An 18,959-nucleotide genomic window follows, 5' to 3' on the forward strand; every position below is an offset into this window, starting at 1 on the left:
AATTATATGTTATAATATGGACATTCTGCAAGCTTTCACCAGTGCCATAAACCAGCTAAAGAAAGCAGAGCTTCTCTTTTCCCACCCCACAAGCATCATTGTTTGGTGCGAAATGAAACATGGAGGGTAATGTAATGGTAACAATCTGCATTGCACAAGTAGAATATTCAATTTGATATGAATAGAATGATAATTAGCTTTGTTCTGTAGCAAGTTAAATGCCTATAGATTACAGGTTAAACTAATGTGCACAAACAACCATTACCAGCAGCTGCACTGTTAAAAATAAAGAATTATGTACCATCCAACACTGATTCTGTATTATCAGCCATGTTAAAGATTAAAAAAAAAGTTCAAATTATCTCACTAGAATTTCCCGCTAGAAATTCCAAGGGTGCTACACTTCCAAGTCTGGAAGTCGTATTTACCATAATTCAAATACAATATAAATACAGCATTGCTGAATAAATGCATTGTTTGGGATGTTGAAATATGATCTAATATGGTCTAGGCAGTCTAATCCAACTAATCCAGCTGCTTGAGCACAATTTCTGAAACATGGCTGCAGTTTAAACTGCTCGGTGTGCCTCAAAGATGAAATGAAACTTGCTTAGGACAGTTTGAAAGCTAAAGAATAATGTCAGCATGACAGAGCTGCATTACTTTGTTTCCTTACACTTCTGTAATGAGAACATTGAGCTTGAATTTTCTCTTAACCCAACCGATTACAGTAGTATCACAGTCAAATCTAATCAAATCAAATTTAAATGATTCAAATGGGTTACAGCAAAACAATTCCTTCCAACGTAAGCAACCTGAAAGTCAGCTGCTGTGTTGTGATGTAACTCATTGCCACATTTCAAATGAGGTCAATTCAAATCATCATCAAGACTCATAATATCAACAAAAACAATAAGTCACAGTGTATCTGCAGTGCGCATAAGTTCAGTATTTGTAAACCCTTCGCCGCCATGCTGAAACTGAAACAGCTGAACTGCAGGGTGTGAGAAAGTTGGTAAGTAATTCTTGTCAAGCCCCCCCTAATGTTCTCAGGAAAAACAGCGAAAACAGAATATGCAGTTGGTGTTAGGAAATCTCCAGATTTATATAATAAGTATACTGATTAATGCATGAAGAAAAAAGAAAAGCCATTCTCTGACCTACAGTACATAATTGTACCAAACACTTGAATTCATTATGAGTGAGGATTTTATGCGAGCAGCTGATGTGGAGTTTCACAGATTTCAGCGCAATGGTTTATATATGAGGTTTGTGCTGAAGTAACTCAAATAGTAAATTTAAAAAACGATGCATTTATTAAACAGTAAACAATGCTTACATATAGAACTGCCCTTTCACTCATAATGCTTTAATTAGGGACCAGAATATGTAGTAGATAACAATCAGATATTACTTCTGATTGCAAAGAGGATGTTAACCTGGCTGTGGCTGCAGGTATGTTTACTACCTGGAAAACAGACACATTTTAGACTAAATGTTCCCCAAATGATCTCATACTTTTTCAGTTGATGTGATCGAAGAGATGGAGAGTGGATTTCTTTTTCACCTTGTTTAAATGAAAGAACTACATGTTTTATCTAATCTCAATCTGAATCCTAACAAGTCATCGCTCCTTTATAAAACATGCCAGCGATGTATTTGCTGATGGTGTGAAGAAGCACCTTGAAGTTGTTTCACAGCACAGTCTTACCCCAGCTACCAACTGGGTAGTTTTTGTAATATGGTAATTCTATCAAAGAAACAGTGTTGTACAGGACTGTGCAAATGTCACCTAAGCCACTTTAAAATGATTTAAGGTATTTATCAGAGATGTAGGAATTTACATTTATCATACAAAAATGCTACAATAAATGTAAAGGAACAATAATACAATAGCTTGTGTGCATTGGCAGTCCAGAATACATAATTTCCATCCTGTACCTGCTCCAGCTGATCAGAACCTATTAACCTACCTTAATAAGTTATCCTGCATTAAGCTCATTCGGGGTATGCAGGTGGAGGAATACAGTACACAGTGGCTGAACTGCAGTGAGGAAAAGAGGGACCAACCCTTCTGACTACTCTCATAAGATACTGTAAGTATGATGGTATGCATAAAGACCATACTTACTGTTAGACATATATAATACTGTAATATCATCATAATTATAAAAGAAAACTGTCACAAGTGTCTTGGTGGCCTATCTCACCAGTGTAGTCACTTAGGTTTGCACTCAGTTGTGAGGATGTTCTGCTCTATGCTGATTTACAGTGACTGATTAACAAGTGACTGGACCTTCACTGGACCTTCACTAATTATGAGACTATTAACACCCTCTGATGAATTAGTTCAGTCATCTTCAAGGGGGTGAATGTTTATGCAATCACTTAATTTACATTATAATTTTTTATTTGATTGACATTCTTAATAGAAATCTGTTTTCACTTTGACATGTATTTTAATATAAATTTATAAACTATATTGACCACGATTATAAAAAAAAGCAATAAAAAGAAAAGGAGGTGAATACTTATAGGCACTGTATGTAGTCCTAAACCTCTTCTGTTAACAAAAAATATTTTGTAACAATTTAATAATAATAATAATAATAATAATAATAATAACAATAACTTCAGTGCATCAGGAACAATGCATAAGTATCAGAATGCATAATAACAAAGTTATATATACCTGACAGTACATATGATGTGATAAATGAACAGGAGGGGATTTTCAGTTTGACTGCAGTAGTGTTGGTCATTCATAGCTTTGATGTATCTTTATATCAGGCTTATTTGCACTTCGCAACAGTGTGGTATGAAAACGGTTGACCTCATTTTGGAAAATCTGTCCTTTATGGTTTTATAAAAGGTGTTCCTGCAACTGCAGACACCATTTAGATATTTGTTCATTCATTTGTTCATGTTAGCATGAAGCAGAAAATATTTTAAGGTCATAAATGGGTTATGACTTTAATAAAATCATTTCTGCTTAAAACAAAACAGTGACTAAATTGAATTCATTCATTTACTTTATGAAGCAGATTAATAAAAAGACTAGTTTTCTTAATGTCCCTCTGTGACTTTAATCTTCTAATAAATAATATACTATTATGTGTTGTGTTCAGGTTGGATTAAAGTATTTGTAGATTAGGATATGTCTATCCAACATTTATGTCATTTTTAGGACACTGAAAAACTGAACTACAAACAAGCATTTGATGGAAGTATAACCTAATATAACATAACATAGGCCAAAGCAAAGGAAGCCAAAGCTTACATCTTTGGATTTACAGAAAAAAGAAGGTAAATATGATCTTCACTGCACTGGTTCTAAATTTATTTGCCAGCCATCATGGAACCAGCCATGCTCTTTATACCATAAATGTACCATTCCAGCGTAAACAAATTCAGTTCAATACACCCCAGTACATTTTGTGTCACACATTAACAACATTTAGTTGAATAAACTGTATGTTTTTCAGCCTTAGAGGAGACTAAATTAAAGAGACAGAAAACAAGGACTGACCCTGACAAAAAAATAGTACTCTGGACAGCTTAAGCCACTGCTGACTTCTATTCTAAGCGGGTTTTCTGTTGTGTTCTCAGTGCAGAAAACTGCACATTACAAATGCAGACAATAGAGACTTGGTGGAAAAACAGTATTTCTTTAAAGCAACTGTTATTTTTTAGGATGTTCAGTTCGGTGGACTGTGAGGGCCACGGCAAAACTCTAAGCTTATACCTCTTGGAGCCATCCACTTTTCACCTTTACCTTTTTTAGATGAGGTGAAGTTTGTTCCCAGAACTTGCTGGTATTTAATCCCTCTACCAGTGCAACACAAGCCCAAAGCATTATTGATTCACCCTGTACTTAACAGTTGAAGAGTGTTCTTTTCATTCAGTTGTGCAACAAACAGCCTTTTCTATAAGTTCTAGTTAGCAGGAGACTGAAGTATAGTTTGTTCAGGCATTAAGATGCCAAGTCTTTTGATTAATCCTTCTTGCAATGCTATGAGCAGTTCTCTCAAAGTTTACTTGGTCTTCCAGACTGCAAATTAACTTCCATGATTTCTGTTAACTACCATTTTTGTACCATGTTTTAAACTGAGGAAACAGTTACCTGAAAATACGTTGCTACCGTCTTATTGCCCTCTCCTGAGCCCATGGCTGCTGATTGCAGGGACAAGGTTTGAAGAATCAGAGTTGTAATTTGAATCATTCGGCCCTTTACTAAAAACATAGTCATAGCCCTAACAAACTTACTGATTTTTGAGACCTTTGTAAAATTATCTAAGAGCTTAAATCTCTTAAGATTCCCAACCCTTGCATTGTGCTCTTTGTATCACTATTATTTATTTTTATTTATTGTAGATGCAAAGAAATTGATTTGTAAATAAATGAACAGGAGATGTTTATTGTTAATTATCAGAAAGGATTCAAATGTCTTAAAAACAAGCATGGGACACATTTTTATACTAATAAATGAGTCTCAAAAGGATTTGGTTAGAGCAGTTTTATTTGTCTTTTATAATTTTTATAATTTATAGTGACATCCTATTATACCTACAATTCATTTTTAATTAAATCAATTTTCTAAAAATGTGGGCTTTTCAAAAAAAGGGTCCATAGCTGCGGATTTACAAACAGCTTTACAAAAGAGTCAATATGAAGATTTAATCACAGCCACAACAGTACAAGATCAAGATTTCACAACAGTGAAGACCAGTTTTCACATTTACATTTCATTCACTGAATCACTTCTTTTAAAAACTCTATTATGGAAAAGTAACTAATTAAAAAAAACATCAAGCACAGAACTAGTGCATTTTCATCTCAACTCAGAATGAAAAATAAATGCATCGCTGAGATAGATCCCTTCATTGTCAGTGTAGCATTTTGCTACAGCACATTTATGAGAAACAGTCAGGCTAGAAGTTCTCAAAATGATGCATGAAATGAGCTTGATCACGTTTGTTCATCTGCTGGCAGGCTTTCTCCACATTCTTTGTCAGACCAGGAGGGCCACAGCTGAACACACCAATTTTGTCCACCTTAGGAAAAGAAAGAGAGAAGGTTAAACGTACAAGCAGGTGCAGTAGTTCCACATTAACACTGTCACTGGGTACAGTTCAGACACATTATTGCACATTTCTATCAGTAAGGTTCAGATGCATGTATGTATTTCAGAGTTTAAATAATAATTAACATTAACAACAAAATAAGTAACATAAAGACTAGGAATAAGGAAAATAAAGACTAAAACAAGAATGATTGGTGTTGATACACAAGTATATCAGAAGCTGAACCTCAGGATGAACTTCCTGCAGGGAGCTGAAGAAGGCCAAGAAAGGTGGACGACCAAAGTGTGTGATGGAACGCAGGCCAGTAAACAGGCTCCTGTTCCACACCTTCTGGAAGTGCCGCTCGCACACATACTAAGGAGAAAACAGAAAACAGGTATAACCAATAAACCTAGCCAATAACCAATAAATCTATCCAATAAATAGACTTTTGTTTGTACAGTTCTACAAGTATGACAAGTCATACAATCTTGATAGGACTATGGTGGCAAAACCGCACACCGCTAGAGCAATTTATGCCATTTTATTTAAGCCATGAATTTAGCACTGTGCCCATAATAGCACAAAATACCCCCAGCGTGAAAGCTAAGAAAACACAAAAGCACATCCTTGTTTTTTACACCGTGCTCCCTGAATTCCATCAGAATATGGACTTTGAAATCCAAGGGGATGAATGTGCTGGATCTTGTTTGCCCCAACATCGTGTACAGAGCTGAGCCCCACTCCCACTATGGCTACTCAGACCACATTTCTGTCATGCTAATTCCAACTTACAGACCAGTAATCAGACATGCCACCAACACAATCCCTGTGCAAAAGTCTTTTGTGTTCTACATCTATGAGAACTGTCCTTTTTGCACTTAAGACCATCATCATAAAGAGCTTTGAGAGGTCTGTCATTAGGTACATGAAGAACCAGCTGCTTCCCTTACTGGGAACCACTGCAGCTTGTATCTTAATCTGGTCCCTCAACACCAGCTCCATAGCCAAGAAAGCTCAGCAGTGCCTCAACTTCTTGTAGAAAGGAAAGCTCATATACCCCCTTGCATCTTCCCTATGTTGTAAAGGGGGACTGTAGAGAGCACCCAAAAATTGCAAGATCTCTGACTGCAAGACCATACATAAGAGAGTAAGTACAGCTGAGAAGATCAAGACATTTGCACCACATGATGCATCCGCAAAGCCACCCTTAATGTACTGTACTGTACTGGAGCAGTCCAACAGCTTCTTCTCTCAGTCATTAAACCCTTCAACACTCAGAGCCTTAACTTGAATGCAGCTGTGGCTGTCCCTGAAACAGACCAACATCAGGTCTTTGTCCTTACCAGCATGGTGGTCCGCAGATCAAATTTCTCTGCCAGCTGAGTGATGTAGATGTGCACAGACACCAGCTCCTGATCATCAATCTCCTCAACCTCTCGTATGATATCGGACACCCACTCAAACTGACGCTGCGTGCGTGTCACCCAGATAAAGTACACCTGGAAGAGGGTCAGGAACATTGTACATTTACTTCTTCACAGTAACAACAGTAACAACAGTAAAGTCTAACCATCCTATAGTGTTTTCCATGCAAATATATAAACATACTATTATTAACAGAAGAGTTGACAAGTTGAATACAGATGAAATATGAGTATTGTTAATGGTTCCTCCTTCAACATGCTTTAATAAGTGGCATGACAATATTACCTTTTTGCACTGAACTTTGAGTTTTGCTGAAGACTTGAACACCAGGTCCTTCAATATTGAAGCAAATGGAGTTACTCCAATGCCTCCTCCCACCAGAACAGACACCTCAAAGTCTTTCCATTCCTGGTGCCCCTCACCAAAGGGTCCATCCAGATACAGCTGAGGAGATGAAAATGTTGACAAGTGTGGCAAAATGTGAAGGATCAATTTTAGAAAGCAACATTATGCAAACTTATGTTCGACTACACACACTCATTTATATAGACAGCCACCAGAGCTAGAAAAGTTGTCTCTCCTTACTTTGGGATAAGATCCCATCTCCTTCAGTCGATCAGGGTTGTAGATCTCTCGCAGTTTGCTGGTCCATGGTCCCACAGCACGGATGTGCAGACTCAGCGTCTCCTCATGTGGTGCAGAGGTCAAAGTGAAGGGGTGGTATTCGTCTGTGCCCAGCTCCAGACAGGCCACCCGTACCCACTGCCCAGAGCGGTAGGCAAATCCCTGGGGACGCTTAAACTCCAGATGCGTCACTCCTGCCGAGTATGCAGAGTAATGGACACTGACATCATCATAATTGATTTTGGTGGAAAGTCTAAATTAGGATTGTTAACTACAGTGGACCACAAATACTATAACCGTGCCACAATGTGATCTACAGAGAGAACAGCTGGAGCAAGTACAGAGCCTTGTGCTGCCACTTGTAAGGATGTGTGTAGTGTTCTGTACCTGAGGGTAAAAGTTCAGCTTTCACTACAGGGATCTCCACCTTCTTCCTGTTGAGGCTGATGAGTTTGTCCAAGAGGAAGAGGAGAGCAGGAGGGATCAGGTAGATGTAAAAGCGTGGCTCCTGAAGGAGGGCAAAGCTACCATGGATCACTGTCTGCCAGGAGAAATAAGCAAAGAGTAGGAAGGATCTTTGAATATGTCTGTCAATAATACTGTTTCTTTTTAGCTCATGATGCCATTCTGGCTGAATTTAATTCTCACCAGGGTGTAGATAAGCACGTAGAAATAATGCGTAATCCAGAATCCTCTGAAACTGATACGCCTAAAGTAGTGTGTGGCAAAGACGTACATAAAGGCTAAGATAAACAGCAGAATGATCCCTGTGAGGCCTGTGAAAAAGCAAGAAAGAACCAAAACACCATAAGTACATTAAGAGAATTATCTTTTCACACTCAGTAAATATCATAAAGCTAGTGCATGATCTCCTACCCGGCACTGTAGAAAAGAACCAAAAAGTCCATTCATGTGGCATCTCCGACCTGTAAAAGATTTGCACATATTATCTCAGGCAGAGCTGACTCCAGCTGTCAAATGATATATGTTTCCTGGATTGATTCAATACGGATCAATTTCTTACCCGTTATTGGAAAAGACTTTGGGAAACAAGCAGGCAAGGATGCTGAGGTCACTGATGCAAAAGATGTAAATATTGACCACATGACCTAGACTGTGAATAACTGTAGGATGAGGGGAAACAGAAGTTAGATTAAGGTCAGCATGACCTACAGATATGAAGAATCACAAAAAAATATAGCCATGTGCAGTGTTTTAAACATTACCACACAGCAATCTCATGTAGCAGATGGAGAGAATGACTTTAGCCCATTTCCTGTATAAATGCTGCGATCAGTGTATAGTTGCAGTGCAAATAAAACAGCTATTCTCACTGCAGTCCCAAAAATGTCCCAAACAAACCTAGAGTGCAAAGGTTTTCACTTGTAAAGACTTCCACAATAAATAGCACCAGCTTGTGTCTGATGATGGATACACTAGAGTGCCTAATGTCTCTATCAGCACCCAGTAGAGTGGCCTGGGCATTAGGCAGTGTCTGTTGGGGTTATCTATTGCCAGCACTTAGCATCAACATCTTAACCTTGATCAAATCAGCATAAAAGGGCAGCTATGGATGCTTGCATGATTCAACTGCAGGTTTCTGACCTGTAAGGATGATAGCCGTCATTGCCATGAGGCGATGGAGGTCTATGGCCGAGTCAAAGGGGATGTATCTGTTGAGGAACGTCTCTCTGAATATGGTTATCAGGTTGCGGCACACAGTGAGGAGCATGTAGGGAAACAAGAAAGAGACGCCAGCAGCGGAGCCTCGGGACACAATAATGCCCACTATGGAGGTTTCTGGGATTCCAGAAGAGTCGTCCTGTAAACCATAGTCTGCACAGAATACCATTTGTTTGCATCTGTTTGGTGTTTTAAAATCATTTCACATAGCAAATGTAGTAAAGAAGATCAGTGCAATAAAAAGCCACGTTGAACTTGATGTGCTCATAAAGCGCTCTGTAAAGGGGCTGTTTATGCCCCTAATTAATCTCAATAATACTGCCTAATAAGAAAAATAAAATATATGGCTGAACAGACTCACAATAGCATCTCTCCAGAGCCACCCCAGCAGTAATCCCATATATGATAATAAGGCACACAATATGGCGGCGGTAGTTTTCCACAAAGCGCTTAAACTGCTGGATCTTCTGTTGGACAGGGCTCCTGATGTAATGCTCTCTCTGAGGCTTCACATAAACCTTGGGGCTGGAGAAGCCCAACCTGAAAAGAGTAACAAGCATCTTAGGTGATTAGAAACTCTTACTTCAAGTGAGGCCACATACCACCCTTGAGGTATTCAGAGAATATACACCTGGTTGGAAATGTGATGTAATTGCTAGTGAAATTTGCCAGACATCATGTCACCTCATTACATCAAGCCCACAAACACTGATGGTTTCATATGACAGTAATCTGAAAATTACAGGGATCACTGTAGCTTAGGTAAATCCTGAGCACATGATAATTATACATGGACATCTGGACATGCAACATGGTCACTTGCTGCAACAGGCTTATACACTAATGCAGCAAAATGTCCGTTTCCAACACAGTTGGACATTAAAAAACATTTGATGTCTTTGGTCATTTGTCTAACACATCTAGAAAAGTGAAGCTCTTACTTTTTTCTTTGACGAAGTTCTTGGCCAGCATCAACAATGCACTGATGCATGAAGTCACCATCCTTTTCAAATGAGGAACTGAAAATGAAAGAAGGAGAACTGTGAGTAGGTTTATTGCAATGGACTAAATATATATGTACTAGAATTACACAAAGCAAAATCAACTTCCTGCATGTACCCGCTTTTCTCTGTCATGATAAAGGACACGCGTGGTTGGGTCAGCCTGTTCGGGCTGTTCATCTCCATCCCTTTGGGTATGTAACAGAATCACAGGGTTAGCATGGCACCAGCTCTCTATATGACTGTAGAGCAGGCTTGAATGCTTGCAATTGTACTGAACTACTACTAATAATCCTGCTGTCAAAAAGATGAGGCGGGAAACATACAGGGTGGCCACAAGATGGGAGATCTTGGCTCTGACAGAAAAGTAGGTAAAAGTGCAATTACAAAAGAGATACCAAAAAGCCAGGGCCATAGAAGTGGTGTGAAAACTCCACCGGAAGTGAACAGAACCGGAACCGGAAATCTCAACCGGAAGGCTTTTCACTTCTATGTAAAAGACATTTAGAGCACTGTATGCTGTTGTTATGGTTTAATGGAGCCACTGAAAAAAAGACATTCAGAGAAAGACATAAAATGTGTAACCGCACTTCACCTTTGATGTTGAGCTGTGCAAACTGTAGGACATTTTCATGGTCTTGCAGTAAGAGGTGAAAGTCTTCCCAGGTAATGCGATCTTTATTATCAAAGCCTGCAGCCTGAAGCATAGCTGCTATAGCATCATCTGCTTGGCTCTTAGATAGAACATTACTGGAGATTTCCAGGAATGATCTGGGCAGGACAAGGAAGAACATTTAGAATCTAGTTAGTAATCACTGACCAGATCTTGACAACACAGTATGTCAATAATTAGCAGTAAATGACTGACCTTAGTAAAGAACAGAACTCCTCCTTGGACAGGTAGCCTTCTCCTTTAATGTCATGCATTGAGAACATGAGTTTGGACTTCTCCTCTGGGGTTCCTGAATTAGAGAACCCAAAAAATAGTTAGAAAGCAGATTTATTATTCATAAATTACGTACACTTTAGGATAAACAGCTACTGGCTATAATTTCTATGATGTCTCTTTAAAATGAGTAAAATCTTCTGAGTTTGACCTTTCATGAAGATGACAACAACATCGAGAAACTCTTGAAAGGAGAGGTATCCGTTGCCGTCTTTATCTGCCAGAGAAAACATGGACTCTACAAAGAGGGAGTCAGGCCTCAGCCCCAGGGCATGGGCAAATTCAACTGCTGTAAGCTCACACTGCAGAGTCTCTTTGGTTCTCTTACTGGACACACCACTCAGGTCCCCTGCATCACTTTTATCAATGTCTAGGACCTGAGGTGAGATCAGAAAACAGGTTTAAAACGCTGAAGCGTCTGACTGCTAGCCATACTACTACAATGTGAGATAATGCCATAGAAGTAGACGTAAGTTAGAATTAGTATTCATCATAGATACATGCACCAAACAAGCGGCCTAACATGCAAGGATTCGTTTAGAATCACTCCAACAGTAAACAAGTTCATACTTTTGCAAATGCTTGTCTGAAGAAGGTCTCCACTATCTGAGCTCGCTGCTCTTTTGTCACAGCCTCTTTCAGCAGTTCTTTTTCACTCATCTCTGTCACTGTCAGGCATTGGGTCATTTCTTCTAGGTTAGAGCGCAGGCGACCCACAAATTCTGACCTCTGCACATCGCTATCAAAAAACAGCACCTGTAGACACAGAAAAGGCATTTAAAATAGCATTAAGTCCGAAGAACAAGTGGTGGCTCAGCGGATAGAGCACCTGGAAATTGTTGATAGGGTTTCCATGGGCTTGGCAGGCTGCCACTGTTGAACCTTTGAGCAAGGCCCTTAACCCTCTCTGTTTCCTAGGCACAGCAGTGATGGCTACCCACTACTCCGGGCACATGTGCTTACATGTGCTTATTAGTGTGTATGTGTGTGTTGCACAGATTAGTTAAAGGTAAAAGCCAAATTCCAACACAATATTGGTTTCTTTGAACAATTCACACTGTTTAAACATGTATAGAGTATAACTATATTCACAAGTACATGAGTAAGCTCTTAGTTCATTATTCAGTTATTAATATGTCTCAATTTAGTCCACAACCTACAAAGAATTGTTAGGTTACTATTACAAAAGTATCATGCAGTGAAAGTGAGAAAAAGTAGCCTGGACTTGCTGACAGGTGCTCAGATATTAGGGGTTATTTATTGCCTACCAGGTCATATTCTTTGGGGATCTTCAGGAGTAGGGAACGATGTTGGCAGTCATTGGACAGCAACACTTCTATGCGATCCTGGGTGCCCAGGTTATGACAGCGCATATTAGATCCATTTTCAGAATAAATCTGAAGTCTTTTCTTTTCATCAATCACCAGGCTAACTGCCTGAGGGGTCTCCGTGTACCCCTGCCACTCATAAGCTAGACAAACAGAAAGTACACATTGCTTTTTAGCTCATGTAATTTAGACCCCATTGACATTATTATTGGTGTCAACCAATAATAATGCTGGTTGTACCTGTAATTCCATGTGCAGGTTCTTTGTCTTTACTTGGGCCTCTCAACCTTTTCAAAAACTTTCTGTACTTGGCTGCCCGAACTCTGGCAACTATGGAAGCCGCAAGGAAACTCACTGTTTAAGGTTTGGAGAGAAAAAGCAGACACTCTTTTAAGCAATGTTTTTGAATTTGTCAGCACTGTGCTTAAAGGTAATGCCAATCAGATGTGTTCAAATACAGTTATAAATAAGTGATCAATCATACTGACCCACAGGAAAGAGAAAAAGGACAATCACTTGAATGCCATAGCCAGCTTTGCTGTGAATGTTAAAGTAACTCATTGAAGTAGCTTTAGTGCAGGGTTGAAGATCAGACGCTGTGACTTGCTGAGGTTGAGGACACGGATCACCTGTAGGTGAACACGAAACAACAGTTGAAATAAGTGATTATCCATACAGAAGGAATACATAGAGAAATGTATATCTTATAGATTTCTGTTCACCCTTTAACCAGAAGAACACATTCTTCTGAATGTCTGCACTTTGTGCACTGGTGACAGCAAGAAGAATGTCATGGTATGTGGTGTTCCTTATAGCCTGGATTTCCTCCTCTGTGAACAAACTGTGAATGCAGAACAGAAAGGCCATGCAATTTCAAACATGGAATAATGTTTTTGATGCTTTCCATTAATAATATGCAAACAAAATGTATATTATCGCATGTGATATAGGAATAAATATGCATTAGCAATAGCATACCCATTTTGTTTATTTTCAAACCAGAAGCGGTCGGCATTTCTGATGCGTTCAAACTGGTCTAAGAAGATAGAGGTGACCACAGGGCCTGTTCTCCCATCTGACTCCAGCAGAGCTCCAACAAACAGCTCTAGTTTGGAGATGTCATTCCCATATAGCTCTGACAGATCCCTAAACAACTGGTGTATAACAACAGTAATTGCAGAATAAGGGACAAAGAGAAAGTAAGACAGTGAGGATATAGTGACTGAATAACATGTTTTACAAATGAATGTGCCAAATCTAAATGACTTTACCTGCGGATTGGTCTGGTTCAGTCTGGGATTGATCTCCTCCCAGGTTTGGACTGGAGCCATGTTCAGAGCCTCTCTGACCTGGTTGAAACTGGGCAGGCCAAAGTCCCGTCCTCTCTGAATGGTCATGGCAACTGCATCGGAGCGTGAGAACAGCAATGTACCATACATGTAATCTGAAGAAGAAACAAGGAGTAGGTGAGTTTTTCTAGATTTTAAAAGCAAGCCGATGTATAAGAAGTATTTTGAAGAGCCCAAAAGAAACAGTAACCTCTTAAATCCTCAACGACTATGTTGTCCTCTCTCTCAGCTATCTGGGAAGCCATACCCATTAACAGATCGTCCACATCCTGGGCAGATTTTAGGTTTGCATTCTACAACGAGAAGCCTGCTTAGTCATTTGGTTTCAAACACTTTGGGACTTAATCTAACTGCCACAGTGTGTTATGTGTCAAATCTGTATTTCTCTGTCTTGACTCACATTTCTGTTCCAGAAACTATTACACAAGCGCAGTGCTGGAGATGTGCTCCCATCAGAGTTCACAATGTTCCTGTAGTGACAAGTCCTGTTTCTATAGCAAGAGAATAAACACTCATGGCAAACATTGCACATTCCTGTGTGTAATTAAAATTACATCACTTAGTGAATGATAAGGTAAGTGATAAAGTGATCATTTGTATACATTTGTGAAGAGGAATATTACGTTGTGTGTGTGTGTAAATGTTCCTTATTTACTAACATTGAATGCGTGTTAGAGGCCAGAGAGGATAACATTAAAAAATAGAATCCAAAACATATGGAAACCAGTTTTATTCATTATGATACAGCCATCTTTTTCATGAGTGTTGTCATTTACCTCATGTAGACACCAGGGGGAACCAGAGACAATCCAAACCTCACAATAGCAGCCTGGAATTCAGGAGAGACGCCTGGATCCACATATTTCTGATAGCCTAGTAGTTGGATTTTCAGAAAGCACAGTGAGGTTATTTAAAAAATACCACAGTTGCATTTTCAGTCTACAAACCTATAGCAGATAATGTGAGGCTCTTTTTTTAATCTGCAAAACTGTAAAAGTGTTCACAATTTAATACTTCTTTTTCAGGAACATAAATACATATATCATGTACATTATGCCTAGCCATAGTCTGCTGTGTCAAGCAAAAAAAGAGTCTATGTTAACCACTGAATGCATTTAAATTTCAAATGAATCTGAAAAAAATGTAATACAAAGTATATGACTTTTTTCATGCTCTAGGCCTGCAGCAAGAATAATCCCGCAAAAGCAGCTCCCTCAGCAGAAATGATATCCCTGGCTTGCGTTAACCTGCGCTGACGTAGCTAAAGCCCACTGAGCCCATTAAACAGAACCTCAAGTGGTAACTCACTAAACCACAGGTAACTGGTATGCCAGCTCACCACATACACTTGCACGTGCACACAGGCACGCACTCTCTCACCTGGGTATGGAGGCACTGAGACTCCTAGGAAGGCAGGCAGCCACTCATAGAAGGCAATATTCTGACATGAGAAGGAAACAAAGAGCATTATTTGTGAAGTGATAAAACATACAAACATTCCAGCCAGTATCAGGTACTGACTCACGCTTTAGGAAATTATTTATTGCATGTGTGAGTGGCCTGTTGCTGAAATAAAGACATCATAAGCTCCATTGCAGAAAATGTATGAGGCAACGATACAGGTGGAGGTATTCTGTCAAATTGATACCTCTATCTGCTCTGTGTTGTTTCTAAATTACAGAGGACTTTTCTCCTTACCTGGAATGTGGCAATAACCCTCTTCCTGGCATGCTGGAAAAGCTCCTCATCTGACCACGACGGGTGTTCCTTGTGCAGCTGGGAGGCAAGGTAATTATGGTAGCGAAACCAAATAATCCCCTCAGCTACAGTGAAGATGTTCTCATTGGCCCAGGAATTCCCAAATTCTGAAGACACAACACAAGATCAGAGAACATAACGAAAGAACCTCACACCTGTGTTGTTTATTTTACTTTGTTGCTGGTCTGTCATGGCAACAGTAAAAAGGAAAAAACACACTCATTATTTTAGATAGAATATTTCACATAAATTAATTTTTTTTGTGAACCAGAGATTCCACAGCTTTGGCAGATGGAAGAAGCCCTGATGATCAGGTGTTAATCCTGTTTGTGGTGTGAATGTGAAAGAGTTCATTAGGACGGTGCCAATTTGCTTTTAGCCACCTGGCCCGGCTATGTTTTTCATATCTAGATGTTGCTCAATGATTTGGTTCATTGAGACATTCCTTACCACAGCATGTAGCATAAATACTGAATAACACCTTAAAAGAGCAACAACAACATAGTCATTGTTTGTAGGATTTAGTGAGGTCAGGCAAACATAAAGGACCAGGTGGACAACAGATACAAGCACGTAATGAAGATTGAGTCTGTTTTGATGACTAAATTAGGTCTTCCCTGCCTAAGATTTTTGGCACTATTTAGTAGTATGAATACTAAATAGCTGACGTGCCAAATTACTGATGTTAGCATAAGCCTATGCTAACTAAGCACAGGCTCTGTTACCCAGCAATCCTGATGCAATTTTCCACCAAGTCTTTGTGACCTTAGTATCGCAAGCCAGACTTCTGCCTACAGTTAGAGAATCTGGTCCTTTCACTGCTTGACCTGGCCACAAATTGTCTACTTTAACAGAAAGAGGCCATTTGACTAATAAATTATATATACAATATTTCTTACTCTTAAAAGCTCATTTGTAGTCATGATGTCCAGTGCAGACAGCTGTTTGCTATTGTTAACTAAAATTTATCAGGAAAAGCAAGGTTTCCCTTCAGTTGTTCTTTACATTTTCACAAAATTTCATGATGGACTGACCAATAAAAAATAATTCAAAATGACCTGGAATTAATTCCACAAAAATAAAATTGTGATGTCTCAAAAGATATATATTTCAAATAGTTTAGGTATTACCATAGAGTCCCTCTGGGCCAGTCTGTCCATTGCAGGGGTTTGGAGCACTCCACATGAAATAGTTGCTGTCACCCTCCTTTGGCATGCCCTTATCAGAGCCTTCCAAAAGGAGACCTCCTTGGAAACTCCTCAGTGCATCACACCAGGAGCTGGAAGAGCCATAGACTGAGCTGCCATCTATCCAAGCTGTCACATGGTTCACCTGAACAGATTTAGATACTTGATTAAAGTATAGTACTGCTATACTATACTCCCTTTGCAGACCAAAATAAGAGCAATCTATAAAAAATACTCATAAAGACACAGTATACCATGATAGTAGGTTCTAAGTACTTAGAGTAGTACTAGTAGAGAGGTTACTGTTTGAGGTTGAACTAGTGATTACAGGTATCTGCTGTTCCCAATTATTCTGACTATGTTTCTTGTGATTATTCCACATTTACTACACTAAGTGTAGTGTGTTGTGTCACCTGGGTTCTGGGATTGTTTGGACTCTTTCCAGTTTCATGGTCCCACTGGGCACGCTGAAAAGGGAGCAGGACTTTGTGGCTTGTGGAGTTGGACCCAAAGACAGGGTCATCTGGTGACACTGGGATGTGCATGAACTCAGGAGGGCAACCAGGTCTTCGGGATTCCGCAATCTCAGACACTACATGATAACCTAATGGCCAACATTATCACGGTAAGCTATGTCAGTAGCTATCTCTGAAAATACTTTTTTATTTGCATTTTAATGACTTCTCTTAAAACACATTACCGTCACTGAGCTTCCTACTTCTTAGTAATCCTCAAAAAAGATACAGAGTGTCTGGTAGAGACTATTATTAAATCCTGCCTTTTATGACATACTGTTACCCTGTTACCATACAAGTGCCCTGTAGATAGGGCTTGATTTAAGGGGAATGTAATGGTATTATCAATGTTTCATTTTCATCCTCATTTGAGATTTACACAGCAATGTGTCTTAGATGTAAGGAATGAAGGAACCAACGTTTAAGAATAAAATGTTGCAATGTCATGTCAGCATGGATGTGCCAATATAAACATGTAATAGCATGATAATTACCTAATCGTAATCGCAGTTTGCTATGATATAGAATCCTTTTAAAGCATAAAACAATTTACAGCCTCCTCACGACATGGGTAATGTAATACAAAAAAAATCATTAACACTTGACTAACACTATTAATCATATTTTGATGAATATATTTGATATATTTAGGTTAGAAAGCTCAGTTGGCTCAACATTTGCTGCACTCCATTCAATTAAACAGGCCCAACCGTGTAACCGTGTAACAGGCCCAACCCTCTTTGTAATGAAATGTGCAGTTGGTCAGTGTTGTTTAAGCACTGATGATATCCATGATATGCCCAGAAAAAGTATACTGTATCAAGATACCAAATGTATCACAATATGATCAAATATAGTCGTATTGCCCACCTCTACAGGATTCTACCAAACAGGAATGATCTGTAATCTGAGTGCAACTGCAACTGCAATTTACAGATCTGCAATCTGCACACATATTGCATGCACATGCATTACAGTGTAGGTTAGTTGTAATGTTTGCACACACATCCTCCTAGACTCACCGAAAAACACGGAGAGCACGGTCAGGTTGCGCTCTGAGAGCAGAGCTGAGTTTCCCCTCGTGGCGGCGTTGCTGATCCTGCGGGCGTTGGGCAGCTCGCGCAGAGGCTGGTACGCGCCGTCCGAGTAGCGCGCGGGCAAGAATCGCATGAGCGGCGCACCTGCACGGGCACGCGCAAAGCACCATCATCAGCTTTCACGTTGAGCCATGCTAGTTTCAGTAGCCTAACACAGCGCTTCAACCACGACACAGACAAACATGTACCTGCAGTCCCGCGCCGGTGATGGGCCAGGTTATTGTACCAGCCATCGTATCTCTGAACTTCCCACGTGATGCTGAAGTCTGCGAGAGTGAGGGGATCAAACAAACAAACAGAGACAGAAAGTGAACTGAGTGATCAGGCTACTTCGCAGCACCGCCGCAGGCTATTTCGTGTACCTGTTGACTTCACTTACGCGCTGTGTGAAAGGTGAGCGAGAGCACGGCTAGAGTCCAGCACGCACTCCTGCGCAAATCCATCCTTGAGAGAGAGAAGCGGCCAAGCGTCGCTCTTCAGAAGGCAAGTCCTGTAGAGAGCACTTGATGTGAGGAGGCAAAGATGTGCCATAAAGTCTCAGAGAAAACGCGCAGGATGAAAAGCTGACGCTGGCGTGCAGCGGTTAGCACCCTCAAAAAAGACAAACACTGACTTCAAACTAGCTAACTGAGTTCATTTCACTGTCTGCTCTGATTGCAGAGCGATCTGAGTGGGGGGAAACGATAGTAGCTGGTTGATTTAGCACTAGCGACTTTTTCAAATATAGATAGCCCAGCCTGAGCTTCGTGGAGGAATGCGCTCGAGCCGTAAGTTAAATGGTAAATAGTAGCCAGGTTTACCTCACGTTATGCTAGCCAGCTAACTGCTGCACGACTAGTCCAGAAAAGAGCTTAAAGTCAGCGTTGAATTTCAGTACTGAAAGACGGGGCTGGGAAGAAAGAGGTAGCTATATAGGTTAGTAAGTAGATTCAGCTCACCTGGCTGTAATGGATCCTCTGCAACCGCCAGAGTAAAACTGA

At 39.9% G+C, this 18,959-nt stretch overlaps 1 protein-coding gene across 1 annotated transcript; it reads right to left on the bottom strand.

Annotated features, from left to right (window-relative positions):
• Positions 1 to 4,894: 4,894 nt before the first annotated feature.
• Positions 4,895 to 18,422, bottom strand: duox (dual oxidase). Its single transcript, XM_072673694.1, has 33 exons — positions 18,359 to 18,422; positions 18,168 to 18,245; positions 17,905 to 18,063; positions 16,781 to 16,971; positions 16,311 to 16,512; positions 15,121 to 15,287; positions 14,803 to 14,863; positions 14,199 to 14,295; positions 13,823 to 13,913; positions 13,613 to 13,715; positions 13,345 to 13,517; positions 13,052 to 13,227; positions 12,796 to 12,914; positions 12,562 to 12,702; positions 12,314 to 12,427; positions 12,014 to 12,216; positions 11,316 to 11,501; positions 10,897 to 11,122; positions 10,668 to 10,761; positions 10,395 to 10,570; positions 9,918 to 9,987; positions 9,740 to 9,817; positions 9,160 to 9,338; positions 8,721 to 8,951; positions 8,140 to 8,239; positions 7,992 to 8,041; positions 7,764 to 7,891; positions 7,503 to 7,656; positions 7,077 to 7,309; positions 6,777 to 6,935; positions 6,410 to 6,565; positions 5,310 to 5,438; positions 4,895 to 5,054 (listed from the first exon to the last, which is right to left on the bottom strand). The coding sequence occupies exons 1-33, from the start codon at positions 18,420 to 18,422 to the stop codon at positions 4,932 to 4,934; spliced, it is 4,611 nt and encodes a 1,536-aa protein (XP_072529795.1). The 3' UTR covers positions 4,895 to 4,931.
• Positions 18,423 to 18,959: the final 537 nt, after the last annotated feature.

This window comes from Salminus brasiliensis, chromosome 2 (genome assembly GCF_030463535.1).
Source record: "Salminus brasiliensis chromosome 2, fSalBra1.hap2, whole genome shotgun sequence".
Taxonomy (NCBI): Eukaryota; Metazoa; Chordata; class Actinopteri; order Characiformes; family Bryconidae; genus Salminus; species Salminus brasiliensis.